We start from the raw sequence: 13,147 nt of genomic DNA, 5'->3' as shown, positions 1-13,147 counted from the left end.
GTCAGTGGGCAAACTTACAAAATCAGCAAGGGATCAAATACTTATTTCCACCACTGTATGAATCATATACTGTATTTAAGTAGACATTTTTTGGGCTATTTGTTGAGAGAGATAACTGATTAGAAGGACTGCTGAACAAGTGATCCTCGGATCTTTAGTGTCACATAACCGTACAAGATGAAAATCCAAGATGCAGGCTGTGGTGCTAGGGTGGTCCAGGGGTGAAGTCAAAGCAGAGCTAGTGTTTATCCAGCTAGCACTCATATTCAGACCACTAAGCAGATATTTATTTGGATTTTGCTCACACCTTTTTCAGTAGTAGCTCAAAGTGAGTTACATTCAGGCACACTGGGTATAATTAGGACAGCAAGAAGTAGATGATGGCAAATAAAGACCTTAATGGTCCATCCAGTCTACCCAACAAGATGAACTAGTAGCATAAGGCAGTGGTTCCCAAACCTTGACCTCGAGGCACCTCAGCCACTCAGGTTTTCAGGATATCCACAATGAATATTCACGAGAGAGATTTGCATGCAGTGGAGGTAGTGATACTACATATGTATACTTGATCTTGATTTGTCCTTGCCATTTTCAGGGCACAGACAATAGAAGTCTGCCCGGCACTGGCCTTGTTCTCCAATTACTGAAGTTGTCATCAAAGTTCCAGTCCAACCCATCCAAATCTGTCCAGCCATGATCAGGGCACAGACCACAGAAGTCCATCCAGCACTGGCTTTTCTTATCAATTATAGGTGTTGCCATCTAATCACCACTGTTAGTTTGGTTCCATGCTTCCATACAGGATTCCTGTGTGTTTTCCTTGAATAAAGATCTATTGTCGTGTTTACAGCAGCTTTGAGCTTGGACCATTGCCCTTCTACTTCTCTTATGCCTACCTATGCCGGCAGCTCCTTCTTCCGGTATTCCCTTCTTTTACCAAACTCAGCATTTCTGAAATGCAGTAATTTGCATTTTGTGCACCTGCACTCCGCTTTTGCTTTTATATCAAACTATATTGGGTACTCACTAATGTCTAGGTGGGCACCCACCTGGACGTTGGAAACACTCCCTCCATTTGTGAGCACTAGATCCAGTACTGCCCCTTCCCTTGTGGGTTCCGTCACCATTTGTCTGAGCAAAGCACTTTTGACAAGTATCCACGATCTCTCTGCTTCTTTCCAATTTTGCCGATAGGACATTCCAATCCACATCTGGCAAGTTTGAAATCTCCCAGCAACGGCACCTCCCCTTTCATTCCAAGCTTATACATATCTTCGATCAGATATTTGTCCAGCGTCTCCATTTATGCCAGAGGTCTGTAGATAACACCCATTTAGATACAGGTTCCACCTTCCCTTTTTAGGATGATCCATATAGCTTCTTTCTTTCCCCAGGTTCTCTCATTTCAGTCACTCTAATATTGTTTTTCACATTCAGTGACACTCCCCCATCTCTTCAGCCCTTCCTATCCTTCCTAAAATGATTATAGCCCAGTATGTTCACATCCTATTCATGAGAATCATTGAAGGAGGGGAGGGCAGGGGAGAGGAGGGTTGTTGGACATGGGGGGAAGGCATGGGAGAGAGGAGGGTTGCTGGACATGGGTGGATGGAGGGGAGGGCAGGAGAGAGGAGGGTTGCTGGACATGGATGGATGGAGGGGAGGGCAATTGCTGGACGGATGGAGGGAAGGGAAGGGAAGACAGGAAGGAGATGCACATGGATGGAGGGGAAGGGAGTTATCAGCATGCATGCAACAGCAAAAATCACATTAATTATTCAAAAGCATGCAAAATGCTTTTAAAGTTCTGTTATTCAGGTTAAATTGCCCTGTTGGCACTTTGCGATAAATAATTAGATTTTGGGTTGCAGTTTGGGCACTCGGTCTCTGAAAGGTTCGCCATCACTGCTCTAGAAGAAGACCACCTGTGTCATGCCCAATGTGTCTTAAATTCTACAGTCTTGGAACATACAAACTTTTCTTCCAATAGATTACAAATAAAACTACTAATTTATGTCACGGTTGTGTTGTTTTGTTTAATGTGAGTAAAATACCTGCAGTTATAGTATAAATGTATCATGGCTAAAGAATAGTAATCCATTCCTTATCTACTAATAAAACACCTTATAATTACCATGTGGTTGGGGAATAGAGATTTGTCCACACAATCCCACAAAATCAAGATAGATTTGACTGATTAAATTTGATTTCATTAAACTGTTTGTAAGATACAAGGCTGTGGGTAAAGCTGGCTTAAGCTCCACTATATAAATCTGCTAAATTTGTAGAAACAAATGTAAACTGCATCCCTGATGAACCCAGTGAAAATGAAGTTCACATATTTAATCTCCTTAAAATGAAATATGCAAAATAAAACACGTCTTTATAATTAAGTTTTAAATATAAGACAACCTTTCTAAAATCAATAATAGAAAAACTGTGTTAAATGAGAACCATGCCCTCTGTAAACTATGCAATTATTAAAATGTTCATGCATATTAATATCACCCTTTTATCAATTAAGTTTGTGAGTATGGGTGTAGCAAGAGAGTCAATTATCTCTAACCTACTGGATCCAGCATGTTAGGGCCAAGACACACAGACTAAGGCAGTCCTATTTTTCTATCCAATGCATGCATAGAGATGTAGACCTGCTTTTCTTATGGACCTCAATAAGGAAATCAGACCTATGTCTCCCAGCATACAATGAGGAGAAACCAGGAACGGTCACCCTACAACTTGAACATATTGTCTATGAAGTCATAAGCAACATCACAAGCATTGTGAAAAGTAACCAGACTCCATGTATGGTAATTTGTGAAAATGTTGTGACATTCTCTCGATGCAGGCATTCGCCGAAATGTGGACACGTCTGGTCTTTATATATGAAATGTTCTATCAATAAAGCAGACTCCTACCGTGGACCTGCTATCCTTGATCTTGCTCATCCTCAGTGGTATTTGCCTCTCGATGGCACCTGCCAGGAGTTTAGGTACTTCTCAGGGGAGCAGCTTAAAGAATTCCAAAAAGCAATGACCCAGTATGCAATTGATATAGGGGTGAAAAACACTGCTTGCTACGTAAACTCTTGAAATATTTCACAGAACACAGGAAAGATGACTTTCATTTTCCTATAATGAACTGAATTCCTCTAATCAGTTAACCGGCTCACTGAAGTGTGAACACCACTGAGTCGGTCATTCCTTTAGGATCCAGCTATATGGATCAGTTTCACTATGCACCCTTATGTGAAACTGTGAACTCTCAAAACCTTGCTGTGGGGAATCAACAGGGAATTTAAAAGGACAATGTGAGAGATGGAAGGTTTCTCTAAAGGAATTTGAAGTTTATGTATCTCAGGGCTCTGTCTTGGGACCTTTTCTCCATCTATGCATCTTCCCTTTGTGCTCTGATCTCATCCCATGGCTTTCAGTATCACCTTTATGCTGAGGGCTCCCAGATCTATCTCTCCACACCAGAAATTTCAGCAGGAATCCAGGACCAAGTATCAGCCTGCCTGTCTGACATTGCTGCTTAGATGTCTCACCACCATCTGAAACTAAACATGACCAAGACTGAGCTTCTTATCTTTCCCCCTAAACTCACCTCTCCTATTCCCCTATTCTCTATCTCTGTGGTTAACACTCTCATCCTCCCTCTCACATCAGCTCATAACCTTGGGATTATCTTTGACTCCTCTCTCTCTTTCTCTCTACATACCCAACAGACTGCTAAAATCTGTTGTTTCTTTCTCTATATCATCACCAAAATTCGTCTTTTCCTTTCTGAGTACACTACCAAAACCCTTATCCACACTCTTATCACCTCTCGCTTAGCCTATTGCAATTTACTTCTCACTGGTCTCCTACTAAGCCATCTCTCTCCCCTTCAATCTGTTCAAAATTCTGCTGCACGACTTATATTCCACCAATGTCACTATGCTCATATTAGCCTCAAGTCACTTTACTGGCTCCCTATCCATTTCCGAATACAGTTCAAACTCCTCTTATTGACTTACAAGTGCATTCACTCTGCAGCTCCTTAGTACCTCTCTGCTCTTATCTTTCCCTAAACTCCTGTCTGAGGATTCCATTCATTGGGTAAATCTCTCTTATCTGTACCCTTCTCCTCCACTGCCAACTCTAGAGTCTGTTCCTTTTATCTTGCTGCACCATATGCCTGGAATAAACTTCCTGAGCCAGTACATCAAGCTCCATCTCTGGCTGTCTTCAAACCTAAGCTAAAAGCCCACCTTTTTGATGCTGCTTTTTTCTAACCCCTATTCACTTGTACAGTACTCATGTATGCTTTATCATTTCCACCGTAGTAATTCCTTTATTTGTCCTGTTTGTCTGTCCTGATTAGACTGTAAGCTCTTTCGAGCAGGGACTATCTCTTCATGTTCAAGTGTACTGTGCTTCGTACATCTAGTAGCGCTATAGAAATGATAAGTAGTAGTAGTAAAGTGCTGAACAACAGTGCATGGGCGGGATGGCTTCATTGGGGGAGTGAACAAACCACAGGAAGTGATGGGATGGTTTACTTGTAGAAGCAGAGTTCTGTTTTTCTCATGGGCATGGAGTAAGACAGCTTCTCTTCTGCTTTTCATCCAAAGTTACACAAACTGTCAAAAGGTCTAGCAGCCTACCTTTGGGCTCAATGTAATGAACTGTGTGAATCTCAGTGTAGCAATTACTTCTGGTTTCATAATGGTTTTAATGGCTCTATGATTACTTCTGACACAGGAAGGATCGTAGCACACAGAAAATCAGCACTAAACTAGCAGAAATCAGCTGTATAAGCATGGAAATGGATGCTAATGAGTTGCATATGGAATTACTTCCATTGCAGCAAACTGTGCATGTTTTAAGTACATAAGTACATAAGCATCGCCATACTGGGACAGACCAAGGGTCCATCGAGCCCAGCACCCTGTCACCGACAGCGGCCAAAAGAACAAGCAATTTGTCCCACCCATCCTAGAAATACTGTATTATTCTCTCGTCCATTCAATAACATTCTATGGCTTTTTCCTCCAGGAAGCCGTACAACCCTTTTTTGAAGTCCGCTAAGTTAACTGCCTTAACCACCTTTTCCAGCAGCGAATTCCAGAGTTTAACTACGCGTTGAGTGAAGAAAAATTTCCTCTGATTCGTTTTAAATTTACCACACTGCAGCTTCATCGCATGCCCCCTTGTCTTAGTATTTTTGGAAAGTGTAAACAGACGCTCCACATCGACCCATTCCATTCCACTCATTATCTTATAGTCCTCTATCATATCTCCCCTCAGCCGCCTTTTCTCCAAGCTGAAGAGCCCCAGCCTCTTCAGCCTGATAGGTAAGCCGTCCCATCCCCTGTATCATCTTTGTCGCCCTTCTCTGCACCTTTTTCCAATTCCACTATGTCTTTTTTGAGGTGTGGCGACCAGAATTGAACACAATATTCGAGGTGCGGTCGCACCATGGAGCGATACAATGGCAGAATAATATCCTTATTTTTGTTTTCCATCCCTTTCCTAATGATACCCAACATTCTATTTGCTTTCCTAGCCGCAGCAGCACATTGAGCAGAAGTTTTCAACGTATCATCAACGACGACACTTCTGAAGAGCACTGAAACTTTACTTCATTTCCAGAAGTGAGGTTTTCATTTGTTATTGACTATAATGGGAAGTAAAAAATTCAGCATGGGATCCCCAAGATGGGGATCCACAGCTCTCAGGGCACAGTCACTCCTGACCCAAGGACTCCATACTTTTAATCAGGGCCCCTGCAAGGGGAATCTTTTGACCAGAAAATCCAAAAAGCTCTGCCCCTCCCCCCGATGGGTCAATACAACTTTCCAACTCCTGGGGAAGTGTCAACCATGCTCCTCTTTGAGCTGCTGCCTTATATGAAAATGACAGCAGTTCAGTTCATGACTATGACATCAGAAATTCATAAGCCACCTAAATTTAGGTTCTTAAGAAGGGAGATGGTCAGGGGAGGTGTCAGAGTAAGGGAATGAAGTTAGATGTCCAGCACTAATTTTTAGTTCTTTGCACACAGTAGTCCCATAGTGGACTTTAACTTTAAGGGCCATCAGATTTAGGAATCTAGAAATAAAATTAGGGTACCTAAATTCAGCAGAAAATAGGCTCCTGCTCATTAGTCAAGGTCATCACTGTATTGAGTTCTTTTTCTTTGGTGGATTGAGAGCAATTTCTAAGGCTGTTTACCTGCTGTCCAAACACAGCCCTCACCAATATGGCTAAAAGCATGCATGCAGGTTCACAACATACTTTTTTAGCCACCACAAAAAAGTGTTGCTCCTGGAGGCATGCTTAGGTTCAGAAGGAAAAATACACACGTGGATTGAATTTTCATTTCTATGTTCACACTTGCCCAATAAAATCTTACATGCACAATAAACAAGTACAAATGTCCGTGGTTCTCTGTAATCACAGCAAGATTCAAGGTGAAACTCTTATGTGTACTTTTGCTTTGGAAATCTAGTCCAAAGATAGTGGATCACATGGACTTGTGGTCTTAAAATTGCCCCTGACGTGTTTACTTGGTCAACCTGTGTGTTGCCACGACACATTATCACTCTAGGACAGAAGTGAAACCCAGTGGACATAACTTTGAAAAGAATATTTGGGAGTCTTGGTTATAACCATATATCAGCCCCATCATGTTTGGCTGCCTATACCGTTGGCATGGTGGAGACTTGACAACAAGTATTTAAGCATGGGTGACTGGGGCCCGCACAGGCACATCTCCGGCCACATTGTTGGGCAGACTGAATGGACCGTACAGGTCTCTGTCGTCATTTACTGTGTGAACTAAGACAATCTCCATATGCTTTGGTATGCACAAAATAATAACACTTTGAGCGCATATTTACTGCATCACACCATGCTGTAAAAAAATAAAAAATAAAATAAGATGCATAGAATTAAATAACTTTTAGCTATATAATAGCTAAAGGGCTTCAGCATATTTACAAGAGGATTCATACCACAGAAACATTCTTTGGTGAGAAAATGCCCTTCTAACCTCTAAGTCTGCTATATTTACATCAATAGGTAAAGATTTAACTTGTAAATTCGTGAATTACTGAACTCATTAAAATTCTTCCAGGCACTCTATGCAGGCTCTTTGATCTATCAAGAAGAAGACATATGCATGGAGAAATTTATTACAATGCTTAAGGAAACCATTTTCACTTTAATGTTTTTTTTGTGAAGCTTTTCAAAAGCAATGCAAAGGTAAACAGATTCTTTCAAAAATATTTTTTTTTGTTCTGTCTGAATACTGATATAGTAAATATTTAAACAAACCTGGAAAAGCTTAAGAACTCGCTCTATTTTTTTTTTAACTGCACTGAAAAGTGAAATGATTTCAATTTAAATATTACCTTGCCATTATAGTGGCAGGCAAACAAAACTTTTTCACTGTGTTAATGCATGGAGAGTGTCTTCTCTGCTTTAGTAACAAATTAAGACAGCAGCTTAATGGTGGGAACACAAGTTCTGCGGTCATTATACTTAGATTTGTTCTAGATTAGAAATGCTCGTGGTAGAGTCCACTCTTCATATATCAACTTATCTATCGATAAGCTATTAAAAGACTATACTGAATATAAAGAAAGATTGCCAAAAACATCTTCAGCAAACCAGCCCAGAAAATGTCTCAATCAAATTCAATGGTAGAATATCTCAGAGCCTTATCATGTACTAATATACTAATCCATAGATTTCAAATTAACTGGTTAGTGTTATTTCATACTCACTGTGTGGTCCGATCTATGACATGTATCCTGAATGAGGCTTGAGCTAAATCTTTACAGGATCATTGTAAAATTTCATATGCAGCAAAGCCTAGACCAGGGGTGTCCAATCTCAGCCCTCGCTCAGTTGGTTTTTCAGGATTTCCACAATGAATATGCATGAGATCTATTTTCATACAATGGAGGCAGTGCATGCAAATAGATCTCATGCATATTTATTGGGGGAATTCTGAAAACCTAACTGGGTTGTGGCTATTGAGGAACAAGGTTGGACACCCCTGGTCTAGACCACCCAATACAGCAGTGATTTTCTGCCCAGTTAGGCCAGGCTGCTGACATGGAAACTATTTGAACTGTAAGATAGTTGCTTTTCATAAATTTGCTGAAGTTCAACCACCTGGAGAAAGAGGGAAGGTGCCATATGAGTAAGGCACTATAAGGCTGGCAGCCACAAAGTACCAGCTCATGAGTTTAAATAATTCTCATGAAGAGACAGACATATAGAAAAAATGTAGGCAAAGAGCATATGGCCTATCCAGACTGCCCATCCATGCCATCTACTCTCCTTATTACTCCTTCAGAGATCCTATGTACCTGTCCCAAGCTCTCTTGAATTCAGATACTGTTTTGTCTCTACCACTTCCACCGGAAGGCCATTCCACGAACTCACAACCCCTTCCATGAAGAAGTATTTCCTCAAGTTACTTCTGAGTCTATGCCCTTTCACCTTCATCCTATGCCCCCTCATTCTAGAGCTTCCTTTCAATTGAAAGACACTCACCTCCTGTGCATTTATGCAGTGTAGGTATTTAAATGTCTCCATCACATTTCCCCTCACCTGCCTTTCTTCCAAAGTATACATATTGAGATCTTTAAGCCTGTCCCCGTACGTTTTATGATGGACCACTGACCATTTTTGCAGCCACCCTCTGGACTGACTCCATCCTGTTTATATCTTTTTGAAGCTTTGGTCTCTAGAATTGCATACAATATTCTAAATGAGGTCTCACCATACAGGGGCACCATCATCTCCTTTTTTTCTACTGGCCATTCATCTCCCTAGGCACCCAAGCATCCTTCTAGATTTCACTGTCGCCTTTTGTACCCGATTAGCCACCTTACGATCATCACATATGATCACACCCAAGTCCCCGCTCCACTTTCATGCACAAAAGTCCTTCACCCCTAAACTGTACTGTTCACTCTGGTTTTTGTAGCCCAAATGCACAACACTGCATTTTTTTAGCATTAAATCCCAGACCAGCCCTCTAACTTCGCTAAGTCCTTCCTTAAGTCACCAACACCATTAGGGGTGTCTACCCTATTGCAGATTTTGGTAATCACCCGAAAAGGGGCAAACCTTACCAGACAGCCCTTCAACAATATCGCTTCCAAAATTGTTAAAAAGAACCAGCCCCCCCCTACTTTTTTCTTGAAATTTCCCTCCAAGTGTTTGATTACCTTAACTGATGTTAAATATATTTTCTTTAAGTCTGAGCAGCTAGAAAGACATAATAGATAGGGAAGTTATATAGAGTCATCTAGATAGGGTTAATGTTTGAAGGCTTTCCAGATTGTGTGACTATGTAATCTGATGTCAGTTTGTGAAACTATTTCTTACTTAAGTCTTCTCGACCTCCAATGATATGGACTAGATAGTTTTCTTTGGTGGGGCTATGTTGTACTCATTATTCTAAATTAAAAAAAAAAAAAAAACGGCCAAGAACCGAACCTTGCGGCATATCACTGGTAACATCCTTTTCCTCAGAATGAGCTCCATTTACCACTACCCTCTATCGTCTTCCTCTCAACCAGTTCCTAATCCAGTCGGTCACTTTTAGGGCCCACACCGAGGGGACTCAGTTTATTTATTGTTGTCTATGTGGAACCCATGCTCTGTCAAAAAGGAAAGGGGGTGGGTGGGGAGGGAGAAATTTGGTTTGGGCCAAGAGGCGGAGAGAAATAAGGTGCGGGCAGAGGTGGGGTTGGAAGACAGAAGATATTGTTTCAGCTGCTCATGTTCCCTTGCTCCTGGCCCAATAACAAATTTACCCAGGGATTCTACATATTGCACTGAGATTTCCGCTCAGAAATTGAAGCACATTCCATAACAATGCACATAACAATCAGTTAATAAGCTTATCAGCGCTGATAATTGGATGTTAACAAGAAATCAGCACTAATTGGCATATTCTGCAAAGTGGTACGTGTAAATTCCAATGCGCGCTGTTGAAAAGGGGATGTGGTTATGGGTGTGGAATGGGCGGGTCACAGATGTTTCAGAAAACTATACACAGGGTTACAGAACACACCTGCTCTGCACCTAACTTAGGCGCCAGTATTTACACCATGGCCAAGCCTAGAGTTAGGTGCTGTCATGGCCGCTCGGCATATTCTATATACCGCATCGAAATCAAAGTGTATTCCATAACAACGCGCATAACTAGTTAACAAGCTAATCAACACTAACCCTCTATACTTGAATACCAAGGTCCACTCACCACGAATGAACTTTAATGCAATACCACCCTATCTATTATTCCGAACATGAACTCCTTATACTTGATTGCTTAATCTACTATGTCATTCAAGTTCTTTAATGTAATAATACTTGTATCTTCACTCCGGAAATGGCGATCGCCATGACGGAACAATGTAAGCCACATTGAGCCTGCAAATAGGTGGGAAAATGCGGGATACAAATGCAATAAATAAATAAAATAATTGGATGTTAAGCAATTATCAGAAATAATTGGTATTAATTAGAATTTACTCGCACTATCCACTAAGTGTATTCTGCAAAGCGGTGTGCATAAATTCCAATGCGCACTGCTGGAATGTGGGCGTGGCTATGGGCAGCTCGTGGGCATTCCAGAAAATTACGTGCAGGGTTATAGAATTCACCTCTGGTATTTATACCAAATGGCCGCACCTACAGTTAGGCACTGTCATGGCCGCTCAGCATATTCTATATACCGTGTGAAAATTTAGGCTTATCCTATAAAATACACCTAAATTAAGGTGTACTGTATAGAATGCTCTTAGGCAAATTTCATTTAGGCGTGACATACAGAATCTAGTCCTTTGTTGTGTGTGTGTCAAATTTCACTGCTCACCTTCAAGTCTGACCACCAACGGTACCTTCAGTTCAAGTTCTCGACATGCTTTGGTAATGCCGTTTGCTATAATAGCGCAGTTCACAATTCCACCAAAAATGTTGACAAGGATTGCTTCAACCTAAAAGAAGAAATAAAAAATTTAACAAGATGCCTCAAGTCTATAAAACTCAGACAATTTTGGACAGTCTAGGAAAATTTGTTTAATGCTGTGTTTTTATATGTTTTAAATTTTTATGTATGTATATATTGGTAACCCGCCTAGTTAACAGGTGGGCTATAAATGAAATAAATAAAATGTTACAGTTAACGCATATATAATTTTTTGATGATTGCAATTACAATGTATAAGAATGTTTGAATATATATAAATAATTATGCATATCTATAGCTATATAATTTTTCATTTTGCTCCCCTTTATTCTATTTTGCATACAATGGACAGATGTACCACCTGACTGAAGTCTATTGGATGAGTACAGGAAAGGAAATTCTTTCAACAGCAGACCACATCAATATTTACAATCAGCCCTGCAGGAGAGGTCAGTCTTCCTCTTCCTACACCTAGAGAGAGTTGAACTTGAGGTACAGAATGTGCCACCTTCCTCACAATTCTCCCTTCACTCAAAACACATTATTTAACTTTTGACAATGATACAGAGGAAGAGGCTGAGCTGCAGACAAGAAACCTTGTTCAGATCCTGATAGATGCAACTACAACACACGCAGGATATATGGATACTCTGCCACTGAACTGAACTTCAGTTGTATGCAAATGTCTAGTCATACCTAATCAAACAAAATAAAAAAAAAAAAAAGTATGTTTCAATGAATCTCAAAGGGAATGGAAGCTGACAAAACCTCTACATGCTACAAGAGAATTCAAATGATGGCGGTTGAATATTTATGTGTATACAAAAAGTTACATAAATGTATCCCCCTCAAAATTTCCTTTTTACAAAGCTTAGTGTGAACTAACAGAATTAGTGAACGCTAAGGGGTGAATTCTATAAATCACGCCTAAAAATGTCAGTGCCGAAAAAAACGCTTAAGTGCTATTCTATAAGCTGCGCTTAAAGTTAGGCGTAGCTTATAGAATAGCGCTTAAGCGCAGAAGTCACACGTAAATTTAGGCGCATCCGTTTGCACCAACGAAAATGTGGTGCAAATGCATGTGCCTAAATTTACACTCGGAAGCCCCCTATCCTATACTTGCGAAAGTAATGCCCACGCTTCGCCCTGACACCTATGACACTCCCATTTCTGTGCCCTATTTTCCTGGACATGCATGAGATTTAGTCACAGATCACACACCTAAATTTACGCGTGTATATGTTAATTACTTTCAATTAGCGTCAATAGTTGCTTATTAAAAAGTCAATTGGTGCTAATTGGTTCATTATTCAATTAAATTGTGTGCGCAATTTGGGCACGTGCCTAAATTTGCGCACACAATTTTTAGCGCTCTTTAGTAAAAGGGCCCCTAAATTTTCTTATACGGTAAACATTAAAACATTTACTAGTACTACTTATCATTTCTATAGCGCTACTAGACGTACGCAGCGCTGAACTCGCAGTAAATCCCTCAGATCAACATCTGCTCATGGAACACAATTTAATCATTGGTCTGAAAACATCTTGTACCTTTTGACAAAAAACAATTTTCTAAACTTCATTTTATCATAAATTAATAGTCTCTTCTTTGCTGAGGGCCCTGTTTACTAAGGTGTGCTACCGTTTTTAGTGCGTGCACAAAATTAGCTGCCCATAGGAATATTGTGGGCGCCTACACAGCACACGCTAATGGGTAGCGGGAACTACAAGCACTAAGGCACCTCTAGCGCAGCTTAGTAAACGGGGGCCCTAAGTTATTACAAATATCGTATTCACATTAATAAACAAAGTTATCTGGCAGAAAAAGCCAAACTAGATCTCTAAACTCGCATCATAAACTGCCAGTCAAAATTCATCTTTCAGCTTGCTACGTAAATCTGTGATGCTGATGGCATTTTGTTTATGCTGCGTCAGGGACCATGCGATTCCATTAGAATTATACACTTGAAAAAAAATCTTCATTGGTGTCTGTGTCGTCTTGCAAAACTGACATTTAAAAATCCACAGATCCCTCTTTCTACCTCACCTCATTCAATTAAGAGCACTAGAAATGCAAAACAAGAAAACCTCATTTACTCATCATAGGACTTCTTATCCAATCACTGTGTAGCTTCACAAATTGAGCAAGTGGCACTTCAGCACTCTC

At 40.5% G+C, this 13,147-nt stretch overlaps 1 protein-coding gene across 1 annotated transcript in view; it reads right to left on the bottom strand.

The window, feature by feature from the left end:
- SUCLG2 (succinate-CoA ligase GDP-forming beta subunit) overlaps positions 1 to 13,147 on the bottom strand; it is a 274,022-nt gene that overhangs the window by 14,148 nt on the left and 246,727 nt on the right. Inside the window, exon 10 of the mRNA XM_030206066.1 lies at positions 10,888 to 11,008. Coding sequence (XP_030061926.1) covers positions 10,888 to 11,008 — 121 coding nt within the window. The remainder of the gene's footprint in view (positions 1 to 10,887; positions 11,009 to 13,147) is intronic.

Source organism: Microcaecilia unicolor, chromosome 6, assembly GCF_901765095.1.
Source record: "Microcaecilia unicolor chromosome 6, aMicUni1.1, whole genome shotgun sequence".
Taxonomy (NCBI): domain Eukaryota; kingdom Metazoa; phylum Chordata; class Amphibia; order Gymnophiona; family Siphonopidae; genus Microcaecilia; species Microcaecilia unicolor.
Note: the sequence above shows the minus strand (reverse complement) of the source record. Positions and strands in the feature narration are given on the sequence as shown.